General features: G+C 46.9%; 1 protein-coding gene across 7 annotated transcripts in view; it reads left to right on the top strand.

The window, feature by feature from the left end:
* The window catches only part of LOC121588991 (pituitary homeobox homolog Ptx1), a 51,592-nt gene extending 35,968 nt beyond the window's left edge, over positions 1-15,624 (top strand). For all 7 annotated transcript variants that reach the window (XM_041907516.1, XM_041907506.1, XM_041907527.1 and 4 more), the window contains one exon: positions 15,022-15,624. In XM_041907516.1, coding sequence (XP_041763450.1) covers positions 15,022-15,624 — 603 coding nt within the window. The remainder of the gene's footprint in view (positions 1-15,021) is intronic.
* Positions 15,625-19,545: the final 3,921 nt, after the last annotated feature.

The following is a 19,545-nucleotide window of genomic DNA, read 5'->3' on the forward strand; positions in this document are numbered from 1 at the left end:
TCAATGATTTATCGCTGCAAGATGTATGTACACGGATAGAGACACTCGCATTCTACCAGTGGGACGAAAAGTGCGGAGCACGAACCCGCAACACGAATTGCTTCCCTTCCGGCACAGGTTTTTGGCTGGGCAGGATTTTAGAATTCTTACCGCCACCGACAGTAATGTCCCGGGGTATCGTACACAGGGGATTAGACGGGTAAAATAATGTACTGCCACTGCTGTGGCCTCCTCTCTTCGGAATCTGCAGTCTTGCACTGTGAGCAAACCAACTGTGTGTAAGATAAAAATATAATGTTAGACAATGTGTTTAACTTATTCCATTTATATAAAAAAACGCACAAACCTGAAAACCCATTTGCTTTAATCCTGCAAAATTGCTAGCGGCTAATTGCAAACAAGATGATTGATTATGACAGCAAGCGTTGCTAGTGAAGCGTTTTTTGAAGCGTTTCTCATGCCGGTCGCTAACTTAAGTGTCACTTGTTGGTGGACAGGGGAGGAGGTGCTACTTAACGTGTTTTTCAGTCATACCATTGCTTGTCATTAGTAGCGATTGTGTATACTAAGCCGTATACTAAGATTATTGGTAGTGTAAACATTTGTAAAAAGTCACTGAAAGCCAAGCTCACTTCACTAGCCTAGCGGTTGTTGTGCCAAAGAAGAAGAAGAAGAAGAAGGAGAAGAAGAAACATTTGTTCTGAACCGAAATAAATTGTCACTTCACATTAGTAGCACAATAAAAATTCTTCAACTTTCGCCATTTTTTAATCCCACTACTAATGCACCTTCGCTCGGTGAAGCAATGTACTACATGTGCAGCAGCGCCTTGCTAAGCTCGCACACTACCTATCCCAACATGCCTACGCTCGTCTTGACGTTCGTCTGATGCATTCCTCTAAGATACACACACACACACACGCACATCTGTGTGTACTATTTGCCCTTAATTCCAAGTCGCTCCGGATACCGGATCCTAAAAATAGCAAACGTTTTTTTTTGCACTCAAACACTCACACACACACACACACACACACACACACAGTGACTCTATATTCTCGCCACTACTTATCGTGAAAGTTGCTCCGGGCGAATCAAAACCGGCCAAACAGATAAATAAACATTACATTAAGCTAAAATATACCTACCCAGTAGTCCTTCCGGGGCCGGTTTAAGGGGTAATCCTCACATGATTAAGACAATAAATCTGCGAGGATTACCACCAGAGCGCCGTGCCGGTTTGGAGGAGCACAGACATGCACAACCACACCATGACACACACACACACACACTCGTACGACAACTGTAGCACACATTCAAATATTTTGCGCTCATATGTGTGTATCTGTGGTGCAGCTGTTTTTTGTTGTTGCTGTTGTGTAGAAAAAGAAAAACACTCACACAACGGGGCAACGGGAAAAGCCCCTTTTCGGGAGGTTTGGAGCTGGCGTGATTTGGTATTCTGTTTCTTACTTCTAGCGCGCAATGTTTCTTTGCACCGCACGTCCTTGCTGCTTGGGTTGAGAGCGCTTCCTTCCGATGCCTCAAAAAAAAAGAACAGTCAGACAGTCTCTTTGTTACCCGACGGCAAACAAACAAATAAAAAAAAGAGGTAGTTTTACACAAATATGCATACATTGTGCGGTGTGATGCTCATAAGGCGTGTGTTAGCTAGATTGCGGCCCTGCTGCTGCTGCTGCTGCTGCTGCACGAAAACCCGTCGGGTAGATTAAAGGATCGTGCCCGGGCAAAAGGTGCGATTTTAATTTCGTTTGACCAATTTCTGCATACCCTTTTGCATGGGGCCGAAAATTGCCTGCGTTCCGGGATTGTGGGTGCCAACAATTGTGCGGTTGTACATTGTTTAAGGTTGTTTTCTTTTTTGGTTTCGTTGCTGTTGTTTTTGTTTCCGGTGGAATAAGGGCAAGCACTTGCAGTTTTACAATTTGTGTACCTGGCGTGGCTACAACGGTGAACATTTTAATTTGATTTGAAGTTGAAGCAGCACCAATTTTGCGCTTTAAATCTGTGCGGGTAGTGAAGAGTTTTTGGGTTGAAAATTTAGCCTTAAGCTGTACAGGTTACACGTTATACAAAAATACAAAAAAAAGGTTGTACAAAAATTGTAAACCCGGCTTAAAGATTAAAATTTAGTTTAAACCTCTATTTTCTATTTTTAAGTTGGCAGACTGAAATTTTAGCCTGTCAGCTGTTTGCATTGTATAGCAGTTTTCGAGCAGCTATCAAAGTAGGTATGATATACAGGTGGGCTTATCCCAAGATGTATGAATTTAGAAGGCTGATTTTTATCGCTTCTGCTTCTGAATGAAGATTTTGTTTTGTGTATTCGTCAAGCCTCCAGAAAGCTTATTTGAGCAGAAGTTTTCACCCATCTTGTCAAAAAGTGATGTTCAAATTTGGCTATAAAAACATGACTATGAGACCACCTGGACTACATACACTATGATTCTAGATTCCAACACGTGATCTCTTTAATGCACCTTGGGATAAATGTAAACACCACCTTGTTTTGCCATGTTTTCGAGCAGGTACTCGAATTTAATTCTAGCTTTAAGGCTAAAATAATCTAGACTGAAAATTGCAGGCTAGAATTATTTGTGATTTTGTACGGAGTGTTTACATGATTTCAGCCTCCAACTGTCAAACTCCATACAAAAAGCTGACTAGAATTGTGAAGGGCCCCAATTTCGACAAATAAATGTATATTCCGTCCTGTTTGAAGAATCCGCTCTAAACGAGTCTCGCAATGAGCCTCCTAAAATAGTCTTATATTACGAGCTGTTCTTTGCCTTACCTTTTTGACTTGACTCAAACTGACACCTTTGAAATCATGATTTGCTTTGAATGACAAGCTTGATCGAATGTTTTACTGGTAAAAACGAAGCAAGCGACGCAAACTCTTCTGACAGACTAATTGTCAAATTATAATGCTCTCAACAGCAGGCAATAAATTGATTCATTCGTGATGGCAGGTAAGCCAAGCGCGAACCTCCACCACAATGGCAGATGTGCTGTTAATTCTAATTCATTCGTTTTGCTTGCTTTCTTGTCATATTTTGATGATTTGTAATGATGTTCAAAGTAGCTGAAGCTTGTTTCTCTGATATTATTATACTAAAAATTCTGACCTACTGCTACACAAAATAGTATGTGAGAAGCTCAACCACTCCACCGAGAACTGGTAGTTTTCGTTTGCTTGCACAGTAGAAACAAATATCTTGAATCAATCGCTTTTTAATGAGCAATCCAATAAACATCTTTTCATTCCACAGAAAACGTTTTCCTGCAGCAAGAAATGATTTTCCAAAGATTCGGTGGATTTAGATGTTTATGATGTAAATTTTCACGTATACCATCGAGAAAGGAAGCAACGGGACACACATGTCGTGTGTGGGTATGTGTGTGTGTGTGTCGCGCATCACTATCACATCAATGAAACACATTGTGCCTTCCAAGGATACAGAAAAGAAATTGATTAAGCTTCTAAATTGCAGCGGAAACGATGTGATAAACACTAAATTTGCTTCGCGCTTGCACGTGCATCAACCGGCGCAAGGTCCGCATGATAGTCACATACCCATGATTCACTCCAACCGGTTAGAAATTTCCCTCCAGTGGCGTTTTTGTGTTTTCCTTCTTCCCACTGCCGTTTGTTTTATTTGCTTTCCAGCAAATCCTCACACGAAGCAATAAAATAAAAAAAAACCAAAGCAAAAGCGACGCTCCATCACACCTCCACCGAACGGCGCAAGAACCGGCTGTAAATCCCGTAAACACATCAAACTTTTGCCGTGCAGTTGTGCGAACATGAATGGACCAGACCGGAGCCCGTGTCTTGTGCAGTTGGGCCCGTGTCTTGTGCCGTTGCCGTGTGCACCAGCACAAGAAGACATAGTGCTTCGACGACGTGTGGTCTGGGGTTGGCCACCGAAAGTGGCCACCGAGCGGGCACTGGAGCGCCGGCCAAATCATTAATCTTGGTTCGATGTTCCAACAATCATCGCAAATGGCCTCCGGGTTTTCTTTGCTCGGAGCTCCGGGCGGGGGAGGGAGATTGGCCATTACTCCGGCGTGCAAGATACGATGCCGACCGGGCAGCAGGTCGGTTGGTTTGCGCAGGGGGGGGGGGAATTGCTGCGATTGAAAATCCCAACACAACGGCAAACCGATACACGGTCGCTCTGTTCGCACGTCCGGCGATTCTCGTCGGGATGCGATTCGAGCTCCCCGGCACGGACACTAAAAGGTAGTTACCGAAAGCCGTTGGCAGGACATTTTCACCGCCCCGGGCCACCGCCGCTCCAGCACACCGGCAGATATTGGAAATGGTGGTGCCGTGTGTTGCCGGTGCTGTAGTTTTGTTGCAATTTCAGCAAAGCGCCATATTTAATTTACCGTGGCAACACACCGGCCAAAGGCACTTTTATGGCCCTTTTGGTTTGATGCCACGTCCGATTGGTCCGTCCGTGTTGCTAGTTGCCGGTGGTTAACAATTTCACGTTTTTGCCCAGTGCAGCTTCAGCAAATCTGTGTTCGAAAACTTTTAGCTTTCACCGGTTTGCTGCTCCGCAAACCGTTTCCGTTTGCTTCCATCGAAATACAGCAGCCGTCGGAGTATGGCGCACTAGTCCGACACGGTGGTTAAAAACTTGTTGATGAGCTTGAACCGGGCGGGAAGGTTATAGTTTATTGTTAGTGGATTGTTGCTTGTTTCACGGTTTTAGTTTTGAGTTACGGTGAGCGCTCGCTGGAAGATACAAAAGCGGTAGAAAGTGAAATAAAACCCGAAGCTTTTATTTCGATCGTTTAGTGCCGTGAATCAATCATGTTTACCGGGCACTAGTAGCTGCGAATGACAGTTGGACTGTGGATAGTGGTAAATGTATAGAATGCACTTATCCGATGTTGATCGACTTTCTACAATGACGTTATTGCCATATCAACGACTGATGGGTGAATTTGAAAGCGTTTGAAGAAAAGATACCCAAGAAGGACATCCCAGATGACAGAGATGTAGTTAAGTACCTTAGTCAACCAATTTGTCGCGATAGTAGCCGCTGTAAATGTTTTAGGCTTGTTTGAAGCGCTGCTTAAAAATTAATGTCCCTTCAAGCCGCACTTTGAAGTGTGCAACAGAAAGTCGCTCGCTGAGATGCTTGCCAAATCGAGCAGCGAGTACGATTACGGCTCGACTGACAGGTCAGCTTGACGCAGCTTAATACCTCAGCAAAGCGCCCCCAAACCATGCCGAGCACTGGGCAGATCTGCGAGCAACGAGCATGCATTAAACAACGTTTTAAGCTTCCGCCGAGCTTTTAATTGTACATGACGCTAACGTGAGTTTATCAAACAGAGACAGGTTTGCTTTCAAATTCTTGTTCATTTATCTTCTTTTGGCTACCTCTAGGGCAGTGAGTGTTCACTGTTTGAGTGAGGACACTACCCAAGTGACATTTGCTCGAAATTGTTTTCCCATATCTGCTCGATTAGTACTCGATACGCTTGACATTGTGGATTTGTGTGGGATCAAGTGTTTTGAAAGCGCCAAGATTTGGTGTGTTCGTAAATTGACGTTTCTCTATCGATGGACGATGCCGTCGAGGTCTTTTTTCATTCATATGTATGGTTTTTTGATAAAAAAACAAAAGCTTATTTTGTGTGACGTTATTTTAATAAAAAATTGGTATTATTTAAGTATAAAATGGGTACATGATCAACTATAACGATAGGAAACATCATTTCCGAGCGAATCTAGAAGAAAGTTACGAAAAAGCCGCATCACAATCCATTTTAAAGGACTTTTTCTGAATTCCCTTAAACCGATGCAGTTTAAGGGAAGTTTAAGGCTCCAATTTAAGGGAATTTGCTCGAATTTCCGATAATTCGTGCTCAAAAATGTCGATTGGGTAGCAGAGACAGCGAACCTCCTTGTCAGTTTCGGCCAATATTCGAAATCAATTTTGTGTAATCTCTCCCCCTTACCCCGTGCGAGCTTCAAAATTTAAACAAAAGTGAAAATTATTTTATCCACAACCATGGGCGCTGCGACATTCGCGGCAGCGGATGAGTCGCGCGGCCATGTCAAAAACCTCAAATCGCACGTTTAATGAAATTTCATTTGCAATTAATCCCCATCCCCCACCCACTTTCGGCACGGGAAGGCTGCTGGCAATTGTTTTCGATATAAATCAGGCCCCTCCACTGCCTCCACCCTACCCTGCACCGCATTGTGTGCCCTTTTCAGGTTTTATTTTTTGTTGTTGCTGGGAGCTTGCAGCTTCGCCATTATTCATCCGCGCGGCAATTGTGACAGTACGGGAGGACCCAATCCCCCCCCCCCCTCCCCAGTCCAACATCAATCTGCCACTCTGATGCCACCATATTTATTGGCGCGGCTTTTTCGTGCCCCGGGACAGTGGCGGCGCATTTTGTGCCTTTATGGGTGCAACGGGCGCTTGACAGCCGGGTGTTGACAGCTTGGCCAACCGGTGGTGCACTTTTCGCGGTGGTAATTTCGTGCCCGCGTGGAAAGAGAGAGAGGCGAAGGAGAGGCTAGGAACGAGGCGGGCGCGACAGGGTCGATAATTTTATGTTCAGGCCTTCTGCCCCCACCCCTGCGTCGTCGCCACCCCTGCTGCCTCACTTTATTAGTGTTTACGCCTTGATAACATATCAAACACAGGGGCGGTATTTTTGATGATAACGGCTGAGAGAGCATCATGTGTGTGTGTGGTGGTGCCTCTGGTTTTGCTGGATAGCATTTTTTTATATATATTTTGTTGAACTGCGTTTGGAGGATTTTCGGGGAAGGTTAAACGACCCCAAAGCAAAATTCGACTGGCGAGCGGGTGAGGGTTGCCTGCGGTGACTGTCGTGACACAGTTCGATATCTCCCAGTGACGTAGATGACATTCTTCTCCGACGTCGCCGACGACAAGGCACGGATTTAAAGGAAAGCAGTAAGCCACGGCGCAACCGGCGAAGACCCGCCACCGTCGGCATATCTGAAGGACTCGGGAAGTAGCCGACATCGGCAGCAAAACCCCGCAGCAGTAGTCACACGGCGGCAATGCACTTTTTTTCTGGTCGGCAAAGATGATTACCTATTTCGCGTTGCCGTTGGTGCTGGTTGCGCCCCTGCAACCTCGGCAGCAATTTGGCCGCAAAGATGTTCCGCCAGCGGGCGCCCGCTTGTCCCCGGGGACTTTACCCCAAAACACCGAAAACGTCAGCTTGACGTTGAGCCGTTCCGTCGTTATCTAAACTGTTATCATTAGTCCGGGGATGTGTCTATATCTCGCTCTCTCTCTCTCTCTATCTGCCCAGAAACGGTTTTCGGTCGTCTTTCGTCCAAAAACTAGTTGACCAGCTCAAGCCACAGCCCCACAGTAGCCTCCAGCGGGGAAAAGGAAGTGGGGGATGGCGTGGGGGGGGGTAGGGAGGGGTACTGAAGAAAACACATGGGATGATAAAAAATTGTGTTCGTTATCAAATTCGGTAGCTGCTGCGCGCCCGTAGAATGTGTTGAAATGTGTTTGCCGGGCTGCCCAGTTGGGCCCCGGAGGGTTTTGGCTTTTGTTTGCTTGTCTGTTTGTTTGTTTGTTTGCTTTTCTTTTTCTTTGTGTGTGTGTGTGTGATGTCTAAACAGCTCCCGACTGTGCTCTGCTTTCGGTGGGATCGTTGTTGAGTTCGTCACTCCGGTAGCTAAGGGAGCCGGGCGTTCCGGCGAGGATTCAATCGAGGATCTAATCTAGCGGTGTGCGCGCCCCGTATCAGCTGTCCGGTTTGTTGTATCTCGCGCTCTCGTGCGGCGACGATGCCAGATTTTTATGATGCAAACTGACGCTCAAGCATAGCTGGGCTGGGGTCGGGGGGACCCGTCTAGCGGCGTTGTGGTGTGATTGAAAATAATTGTGAAATTAAGGCGCGTTTGGTCGGGCAGAAAATGTTAGACTTTAACGCCGACAGTCGGCGGGTACTGCGAACCAAGCAGAGAGGAAGGAACAAAATCTTGCAAATATTTATATCCCACCACTTAAGCGTAAGCGTAAACACGTTTATCCGATGATCCTTGCACTTGGCATTGCTGGTGCTCGCGGAGAGGAAGCAATTGCAGCAAAGGAAGGCAACACGAAGCGCAATCCCGGGATAATGAGGTTATGTCCATCACTCACCTCCCAGCCTGAACGACCGCCATGATTGTTTGTACTTTCGTTGCACTTTCCGTTTCCTCGCGTTCACTCCACTCATTCTTGCAACAAAATACAAAACAATAAAAATTCGTTCAAGTGGGTATTTCTTTTCTCATTTTTATTTTGTATGTGTGTGTGTGTGTGTTTCCCAACAAAGTCGCGATCTCGCACTGAACTTGAGTGCTTGGACGAACATTTCGTGTATGTGTTTATATAGGTATAGTGCAAGCCGTACTTCACTGACTGGTAGTAGAGAAAGTTGATTAGCTCATAATGACCGGGCGAAATTGTGTTCCGCACTCGACTACGCCTTAGCAACTACTTTGTCCCGATCTTCGATCTTCAATCTTTGTCAAATTCACGCAACAGCTTGACCGTACTGTTTGCCCGAACAAAGCATTAAAACCCCCAATCGAACCACTTTACTAAATACCTTCACACACCTCCTCCATCGCATTGCTGCTTTCCGGTCTGGGGCCTGATGCAAAGTTCAAGTGCACCAGCCGGACAAAACGAGCCCACTTCATGCCCTGGTCGGACCAGTGTCACATCGATTGTCACGTCGCTCGCTTACAATGTACTGGGCACGGTGCGTTGTCGCGGTTCTTTTAACCGATACGAGATAACGACGCCGAGCCGCAGTAGCCGCTTGTTTGTCATGTTTTAGGCGTGTTTAATGCATTTTTTTCCCCTTCCCGCAAAAAAGGCTGCTAGTGCAGGTGTGTCCAACCACCCTGCCCCAGGCTTGATTGGCTGTGCGCATGATTGATCGGGGGAGAAAAGTTAGAGTGAATAATTTCTGCTGCAGCGGTGCGCCAGAGAATTGTACTGCACGGAAATGGATAATGCTTAATTACAATGTGAGAAACATAAGGGATAATAATTAGCTTTTAGCAACCACTTGATAAAGATTTCTACATAGATACGGTCGTCGATTTGCTGTAAGTTGTTGTGAATTGAAACGGAGAATAAAAGCACAGCCCGACCGTACATTCTCCCGGGCGGTACCGTGGTACAGACGTTAACTCGTACGACTCAATAACATGCACATGCCGCCATCATAGGTTCAAGCCTAGAATGGGGACTGTCTCCCTCCGTAGCAACGATTTGATTTATCTATCTGGTTGTGGATGGTAATAATGAATTAAGCCTCGTAGGCCTGTAATTAGGACGGGCACGTCCGCGAAGGACGGGGTTGTTACGCCAAATAGAAGAAGAAGAAGAACCGTATATTCTCGAATTTTATACATACTTGTAGAAGAAATATTCATATTTTTCTAATTCAACAACTTTAGACGTAATCCCTCGACAATGATTTAGATTATTTGGAAATAATGGTTCTAAAAACATTCAATCAATTCCAACATCTAAACGGAAGTGTTTGTTTATATGAACTACTGATCGAAGCAAAATTCTATCAATGTTACCTAAAGCCCAAAGCCGCAGAGCGACATCTTCATAGTTCCTATCTAATCGAAATCGTAGATCCTATTTGGTAGAAATCGTTGCCATTGGTTGCACGTTTCAATAAATGTTTACATAAACACCTTTACCTTAATATTAATTAATTTTGTATGTTACATTAGCGAAATAGTTTTGCTATCGTTACTAGTTATTTGGCGGAAAAAGTGATAATAAATGGGTCTGGGGTCATGAAGCCTACTCACTGTCGTCTGTTGGTCAGCCCAAGTTGCTCATGAATCGGTGAATTATGCTTTGAACGGCAAAACACGGCAGGATTTGAAACAATCTCTCGTCAACTTTTCTCTCTTTAAAATATAATATCTATCTAGCTTGCACCATACAGAATGAATTAAAAAAGACACAATAATTGATGAGTTTATCTCGCCGGCCGTCACTAAATAATTGCTTCCCAGCACTGACTGACCGTAACTTTGCCCCCCCTTCCCCGGTCCGATTAGCATGTTTTGCACGTGTGAACCGCCCGCGCGCAAGACTCCCTCGATCCATCTTGAGAAAATAGTGATGCGCGCTCGGGTTCCAAAATTAAGACATTAGTAATGGTTCATTCGTTTTCAGCTTCACCGAGCGCGCGCGCGCGCGCCCGGGCCACACAGTGCATCCGCTGGGCGCATCCAATTGGCACGCGTCACGCCGGCCTCAGCACCAGAGTCTTTCTCGCCACCGGTCCGACCGGTGCCGCTACGCTACAGCCGAACGAATTCAATTGCCACCAACCGCCACCAGGCGGTGCCGACGGATGGGGCATGTAATACATTCGTTGTTGAAGTTTTTTTTTAAATGTTGTTGGGCTGATGCGCACACGCTTTCCTCCAACAGTGCGATTCTACGGCTCATTATACGCCTCATCAACGGCATATTTTGTGTGCTTGGGTGTGTGTGTGGTACAACCCCGACGGTATATAAATAAAAGTTTGTCTTTGAGAGGTTTTTCCCATGTCCTGACGCTCCGTTTGGGAGGAAAAGCGAACCGAATAGAAGCCAGAGGAGATGAACAAACAACAACAAAAAACGTTGAGACGAACAATCTCTGACAGCGGGGAAATACGAAACGGACCAATAAAAAGTGGCTCCGTCGAAATGTATGTGTGTGTGTGTGGCTAGGGAAATAAAACGCATCCAATTTTCCACCATCATTTCCTGGTTGGGCAGTGCTCCCCGTTTTATTCGTTCTTTTCCTTTTTGCACGCTTCGTCGAAGGTGGCTTAAGGAAACGAAACGACACCACACACACACACACACACACACACAAACACACACACAAAAGATGAGGAAATGTAGGAGAGTGAAGAAAAGTGGGAAAAAGAATAAGGCGACCCTCTCTCTAATACACACTAAAACAGCACACGCACGCACCGAGAGCATTTTCACGCCCAGAGGACGCCACGCTGCTGCGCCCGCAAGGTAACGAAATCGTTAATCATGACCGAGGATTACGCTTATAATCCGTTCGGCAAACAAAACCGCCCCGGGGACCGCCACCCGCCCCGACGATGGAAGAGCGTGGGTACCCGCCGCGACACGTGCGGTTAAATAGGCGCAACTAAAAAGCGCATCCTTCGTGGGTTCGAAGTTGATTTACTTTAGCGGTGCATGAAAGTCGATTAAAGTTAACGAGAGTTTAATCTCGTGCATACCAACACAACGGTCGGCCCGGGGCCAGCCGCGACCTGCTGCGTGATTTGTGAGTTTTGAGCACATCTTTGCCGCTGCTGTAGTTGCTGTGTTCGTGCGCTTTTGCTTAGACGTGCTTATGCGTGCTAGTGGGTCCCGGCCCGGGGAACAAAAAAACACAAACTGCCAGTAGAACAGAGGTGCCAGTTTCGTTTATGAACTCCCAGCAACTCTGCAACTCTTTTATGGTTTTGTAGCTGTAGCCATCTTTAAGGCGCAGTAGTAGTGTGTTTTTGGGGGTAGAAAATTCTATGCTTCATTATGTTTTCCTCTCCAAAGTGTCATCATCCCCCCCTCCGAAACGTAGGACTTTATGAGCTAGCGTTTTACTACTGTTAGCGTCGCGCTACGGTGACTTTTTAATGCCTACCGGATGGGAAAAATGGGCCCTGCTTTCGGGGTTTTTGTGTGGCAAAATATGTGTCTTTACCCACTTCCAGCATCCAACACTAGGACTTAGATCTTCGCTGGTTTGTTGAGCGTTGCACAGCCTGAAGCTATGCAACAATAAGTAATTCATCATTTAAAAGATTTGTCTTCAAAAATAAACTCCTATCTACACGTGTAAGATGTGCTCGAACTGCACGAAGCGTTGCCTGTAAGTTGGGTAAGGGAGCTTGAATGGAAAGGAATTCCTGATGAAGTTAACATATCACGTTTGATACATATACGTTTGCTACTCCAAATTTGATTACAAGATAGGTTTACATATTGTTTGGATTGCGAAACTACAGCCAAGAACTATCTATCTTTCCAATCTATTAGAAATCTTTTCTAAATCTGTAAGCTATTTCCGGTAGGCATATGCTGTGTATGACCACTACCAACATTCAAATGGACTTGCTATTTTGAGTTTGATGGTAGAAGTAGAAGTATGGTTAGTAGCTATTTGAAGCGTCAGTTTTTTTTTGTCAGTTAGGAGAGATGTTTCTTGCAAAGCGGATGTAAGTACCTTGTACCTTGGCTTGACGAAATATTATTTGATTGTCCTTTCCCGTGATTATAGACATTTATCGCACGCAGCAAACAAATAACTCGGCAACCAGTGCCTTCCGTCTTCCACCGCCCCGACACACACACACACACACACACATTAATAAATATGAAAAACCAAAAGGAGTGTGTTTCGAGTTATTTTCCATAATAATAAATAAATCTACTAATAGAAACAAATCCCCTCATATTTATCTATCTCCGGATGCTGGATGCAGCATGCTGGCGGTAGAGATTGGTGGCGAGCCGTAGACGCATACATACGACTACGGGAAAAATGCCCGGTGTGTACGCGCGCGCACAAACGGAAACAACGGGAATAGTTGGGTATTGAGAGCGACAGTAAAATAGGTATTTCCAGGGATTATGTTAACCGAACGTAGAGGATTTCATTGCAGATGGCTTTCGCCATCCATACCGACGCCATACACACACACACACACACACACACACACATGCAGAGAAAACAAGAGCCGATGCGTCGCTGGTGACAGCCCAGACCCAAGCGCGCTGGCCGGGGCCGGTGTTGGGTTTGGGGGGTGCCTCTGCCCTGCCCAGCCTGGTACGGATGTACGGTGGCGGTGTAGCTTTAGGGTAGGCTTTTCACATATGCTCCCGGTATGATGCATAAATTTCAGCGGCGAAATGACGACGAGGATGAGAACATGGGCCCCCGGACACTGGCGCTTCTGATCTGGAACCGGGGAGGGGGGAGCCGGGTGGCCTCGCCCGGGCACGGAGGGACAAATCGAGCGCGGGTGGCCTGATTGCATTGTCGTCAGAAATCGCACATTTCCATATTTCCGGGCGAATGCCTGCCACCGCCCCGGCGTAGAAGGCAGAGGATTGGCCTGGCCGCTTGCACAGTGAGCACGTAGCTGCGAATGTACGGGGCGAATGGGCGCTCCACGGAGGCTCCAGCAAAGGGCGTTACATTCGCATGCCGCACCGTACGCCTCGTGTTGTGGATTTGTAAATTTATTCGATTGACTGCTACGGACCGGGTATTGGTTGGTTAAATGAAAGATATATAGTGCTGAAAGCCGATGCGTTCGTGCCTGCCAAGCGCTCCGAGGAGTGTCCGGGCAAGGCTCCGACAGTTTGGACGCAATCCACGCGCTTGTTACAGCGGCGCGCCTCGGGGATTGGTTCGGCGTTTTCGTATCGGCCCGCAGCTCCTGGGGGTCTCGTCCTGGGACGCAAGCAGTGCTTCAACACGGACATTTCACGAGCTTTTTTCGAGCTGAATGATGCGGGGCAGCTTTTACGGACTCGGTGCCAAAACGTGGCCTTTGGTGAGGACACGGCAGCCAAGCGGGTGGGTCTTTAGGGTGATGTAGTAGCTGCAACGCGTTCGAATCGAGTTTGAGCGAAGAGAGCTTTCAGAAACATGGGAAAATGTCTAAAGAATCGCAACAAAAAAGATCCTGAGGTTCTGGGAAAATAGTAGATCTAGCAGTTATGTAGATGGTAAGTTACATCTCTTGTGCCAACAGTGAGTGTTTGGAAGGATTTCAGTATGCAAATGTTGTTGCGCAAAACGCTGCCTCACAACCTCCCGTGACTCTGGCAGACAAGCTCTGTAGGTTATTTGGGTTTGATAATTGCCTGCATTTGTCGTAATGCTAGTTTTTCATCTTGTTTTGTTGATATCTTTCTATGAATTATATTTGGAAGACCATGTGTTCAATGTACAATCTTACAAACAATTCAATAAACATTTTATAGCAAGTTCAAATTAAGACATATTGGTCATGGACTTCTAAAGCATTATCTTCACCATACTATCAATTTGGACGCATCGGACTATATAAAGGAAAAGGAAGTTTTATTGTTTTATAAAGATTTGATAATATATTGTCGAAGTGTATTCCATCCTTAATTACGATACATCTATGTTTGACTTCTTGGTCATTGGAGAAATGCTGGTGAGCCAGAACATGGCCCATCATACAGAACAGACAGTAATCCGAAGGATGAATGTTCAGGCTAAACATCGTGAAGATTAAACTTCTTCTTCTAATTAAACTTCTAAGCTTTAGCAGACATGGGAATCAAAATATTCCATTATTTGGATCTTTCCCATTGATTTTACTTGATGGAAAATGATTTGATGAGATACTTCAAGTATTTCTGGAAGCTCTTAATGTTATTGTTCAGGGTCTTCATCCAGAATTACTTCCAAAATAAGAATTGAAGAGTTCTTCATCTTCTAAAACAAATTTGCCTTTTTCTAACCGGGCAAATCACTTGGGACTCGTACGTTCAGCTAGAGCATGGAGCAACTTACATTAATAACAGAGCCGTTGAACAAACTTGGGATGCTGTGTCCTGGAAATAAACCCAAAAAACCTTTCCTAAGATCTGTTTAAACTATATTCTGACAGGAATCCTTTTTCTACATTTGTAAAGACATCTTATGTTAAGGAAGATTTGAAGTATACCTACACATGAACTGCATTGTTTCTGAACGGCCAATTCTTAGGCTCTAAACATTGAACTCACGGTACGACTACTACGTCTTGGGGTCATAGTTATCCACTGTTACGCTTTAACAAGGATAGCTCTAACACTTTTTATCTTGCAAACTATACATCCTCATCATCTGTCCGATCTCCTTCTAAAGTGCTGCTTTCTTTCCGCTCTTCCATCCCCGCAGGTATGGTTCAAAAACCGGCGGGCCAAGTGGCGCAAGCGGGAACGGAACCAGATGAACGCGATCGCGGCGGCCGACTTCAAGAACGGGTTCGGCCCGCAGTTCGTGCAGCCGTTCGCCGACACAGACACGCTGTACTCGTCCTACACGTACAACAACTGGGCGAAGGTGCCGTCCCCGCTCGGTGCCAAGACGTTCCCGTGGACGGTGAACCCGCTCGGCACGTCGATCGTGTCGACCAACCACCACCAGAACTCGATCAACTGCTTCAACACGTCGGCATCGTCGGTGGCGGCCGGGATGGCCGGCACCGGCACGATGCTGCCGGCCAGCATGGGCACCGGCCTGACCGGCACGTCCGGGGCGACCGGCGTGTCGCCGACGCCGTGCCCCTACACCACGCCCACCAATCCGTACATGTATCATCATCGCGCCGCGGCCGAACCCTGCACGGCCATGAGCTCCAGCATCGCGACGCTCCGGTTGAAGGCGAAGCAGCACACGTCCGGTTTCTCCAGCCCCTACTCCGCGTCGTCGCCCGTCTCCCGCTCCAACTCGGCCGGCCTGTCCGCCTGCCAGTACGCGGGCGTCACGGATACGGTCTGAAACGCGGCCAGCGCAACCACCAACCCGCCGAACCCGTTCGGCACACTGCTCCTGTTCGTGTCGCAGCCGTCGCCGATGCCGCCACCGTCGCCGCCGCTCTCCCTGGCGGCGGTGACACCGCAGACCGCCACCGACACCGGCCCCAGCTCCCCGATCACCCAGCAGCAGCCAGCGTTGCAGCAGCAGCACCAGCACCAGCACCCTCATCATCATCATCTTCATCAACCGCTGGCAGGCGCACCACTGTTCTCGCACCCGAGGTCCGCCCGACAGCCGCCACAGTACCCGGTGGAGCAGCTGTACTCGCCGGACCACCACCAGTACCACCATCGCCATCAGTACCAGGCGTCGCATCAATCGCAGCACCACCAGCACCAACCGCTACAGCAGCAACAGCAGCAGCAGCAGCAGTATCAGCAGCAGCTAGCCTTCTCCACTTCCTTTGCCTCGGTCACGCCACCGGACCTGGACCTGGCCGGGGACGACGCACTGCACGGCGGGTCGAACGCTACCTCACCGACGTCCTCCTCCCCGATGGCGGCCGTGTTCGTCGTCAAAGGACAACTGCCGACGCACGAGTACGGCGGCGCTGCCGTTGGGCGGGGATGATGATAATGGACGACGTCAAGGAAGTGGGAGCAGCAAAAGCCAACAACAACAACAAGAGCAGCAACAAGAAAAGGGCCAGAAACAACATCCTAGTCGCATTTCTCCCCTCGGTACAGTGTGTTGAGCGATATAAAAATAGACAGAAAGATAAGGTGAGATATAAGATACAGTAGCGTTGCTGGCAGGGCATTGGAACGGGGCAGCAAATGAGCAACTTACACAATAGACATATACACACACACACACACACACACACACACACACATACACAGCCAATCTGCTTTGCCGCGCACCAATGTCCCCCTAGGCAACGACGGACACCGCCATGAATTTCCAAAGTAAAACAACGAGCGTTGTACAAAATGATATTTGCATTAATCTGAGCGAGGAGGTCGTCCCACCATCAACCGGCGCACCGGAACCAGGATTGTGATGAGAACGGACGTTTGGGCCATGAACTACTCCATGAGCGCTGATTGGAGCATTCAATAAAGCGGGAATGCGAGGTTTCCTGTTTTTTTTTCTTCTTTTTACCTGGGGGAAGCATAGAAAATCCTCACATCTTCTTCCAGTTGCAAGCACCGGTGCCGTCTGTATCTGCAACCCAAACATGTGTTGGAGGTTCTGGCTCGCTGCAGTCTTCCAGCACTGCTGCTAAAATACTCCGCTCAATTAGTCCGCACACAGTATACCTGTTAGTAATTATGTACATCTTGGCTTTATGGTATGAGTGCGCGATCAATTTTGGTTATCCTCCTAATGGTCGATGCTGGCGTCGTTCTGGATTAGGCAAGATGGAGATGCTCCTGTGTCTATCATACTGTCATTTGTTAGCGAATCGCAGAATCAAGCGCTCCTGTGCCGTACTCTGTTCTAGGTGGTTACTAGCAAAGTCTAGAGTTTCCAAGAAGTATATTTCGCACACAGATGTATATTTGACAGCTGTTGGAACATCCAGAACAAACATTCATCAATTTGGTGTTCGAATGTGAAGTTGAAATTGAGCATTTGACTCATGACTTTTAAGGATCTTCACGTCTTTGATAAGTCTTTTGCAGTGCTCAACTCCTCCTAGATCACAAAAAACATGTTTCTCAATGTCATACCTCTTTGCGTTTTCTTAATTTGACAGTAGATGTCACATTTCTTTTACACTTCATTGGCTGTAGTGTGAACCACCTATTCTACGATTGACACTGGGCGAAGAACCCTTCAGCTGATTGTTAGCGGAATTTCGCGCCATCATTTCGCGATACCAAAGAGCGCTGAGCACGGTTAGCATGATTAACAGTTGAAAGCAGCCCCACCAACTGTCAAAATGGCAAGGGTTGGGGAGGCAAGCGGCCACTTTTGCCACCTAGTACTAGCAAAACCACGCAATAACAATAGCAATGTAACGACGGGATAGAAAACACGGGCAAGGCGGGTTCAAGCGCGAGCGGTTTCCTTCGCAATGATCAAAGAGCGCGAGCTGCCGGCTGGCCTGATGGGTGTTTGTTGATTTATTTATTTTCATTTCATGCCTCCCCTTTTTTTATTTCACCCACCACCCCCCTCCCCCTGCCCACTACCCCTTCTTTACCCTTTGGTACGCGCAAGCACTTGCACGCACGCACACCCTTCCGAAATCGGTAAAAGTGACATCAAAAGATTGCAACAACCCGCGGGAGCGGGCGCGCGCGCACGTGAGTTAGCGCCTCGCCGAAACCAGAAGCCCAATTTCACCCCGGCTGTCCAACCCATCTGCTTCTCCCCATCACGCCCGTTATCGGTCTTATCACACCCCGAAAGAGGGATTAGTAAATTTCGGTATCAAAAGTTAATATTCACCGTCCCGGCCGGCCCGAGGCCGAGCAAATGCAGGGCTGGGTGGGCGGTGAAACGGGGGTAGGGTTTGCGTCGGGTGACGGACAGCAGCGGCCCGGCACTAGCCACAAAGCGCCCCAAATCCTTCAACCAGAGCCGGCTGTCGGCTGTCGGCTTGTTTCAAGAAAGCCCCTATTCGATCATTTCCATCTGCCTTCCACCTGCTTGCCCTCCCTTCGGTCACTGAGCACGCCCCGTCAGCTCCGACGGCTCCCTATCCGAAGGGCGCGGTACAGATAAAGCGCGCGGGTTAATTAATTAAAACGCTCGCTGTGTGTAATCGACGCCGCGCCGTGTTCGAGCAGTTGAAGGATGGGAACAGTTTAACCCGTTCTGTCTGTGCGTGTGTGTCTGTGTGCTTGTTTTGCGAAAACCCAAAATGGCCTCATCATCAGTGTCTCTGTGCTCATGCACACACACACACACACAAAGAGAGACAAAGACAGACATTATTGATCTCTATTTGACATTCGAAATTAGGCGCTGGGTATCCCTGTCGCTGGAAAAACAGGCTGAAGTTTGTTTGTTTGGAAGTGACGTATATTATTTTTTGCAATTTTTTATTTTCTCATTAAAAGCGAAACATTCTGAGCCAAACGGCAAAGTAAAATACTCGGATACAACCGACAAAAAATGGTGGTACAAATGCACCAATATTAAGCTAAAAAACTCATTGAATTCCGAGCGGCCCAGCGAAAGGACGGAGCTTACTTACAAAATGAACGCACAGCAAATGCGCACTCGAAGCTGTGATACTTCATCGCGGCAAAGCAAAAAAAAGGGGGAGGAAAATGCAACATTAAACAACACAGTTTCTTCCTTTCCAAGCAAAACCCTTGAATCGAAGGGTGTCGGTTCTGTTCGTTTGATGCACTTTTCCGTAAATAATACACGCCGCGTAGTTGCTGGAGGAAGCTCGCGCAAGTGCTACACCATGGAAGAAATGGGTGAAACAAAACAAAAAAACATTAACACAATGATCTGCTCAAACAGCCGATGGACAAGCGCGACAGAGATTAAATGAGAAGAAGGAAAAGCTTAGGCGGCGGTGCTGGTGGTGACGGTGGGAAGTTGTGGGGCAAAACGGCACAGTTTAATGCAAAAAAAAACAACAATAAAATATAATAATGAGGAAGAAGAAGAAGAAGAATAAGAAGAAACTAGTACGATCTTTAACAAGAGCGAAACAAGAAAAGAAAAACAACACTACAATACAAATTATTATAATTAACTGCAGTACATTTAATGGTAATAATACTAATAATAATATAAAATGCTTTTAATCATATCCTGAAACTGTAAAGGTAGGTGCGGGCGGGGATCGATCCCCCGATTGCTCTGCTCGATCACTCCAACTAAACTAGTGGCCGGGTGGGACGAGGCAAGAGAAGCAAAGCAAAGCAAAAAAAAAACACACAAAAAAAAAAACAAAGGAAAACAAAGCAA

Source organism: Anopheles merus, chromosome X (genome assembly GCF_017562075.2).
Source record: "Anopheles merus strain MAF chromosome X, AmerM5.1, whole genome shotgun sequence".
Classification (NCBI taxonomy): Eukaryota; Metazoa; Arthropoda; class Insecta; order Diptera; family Culicidae; genus Anopheles; species Anopheles merus.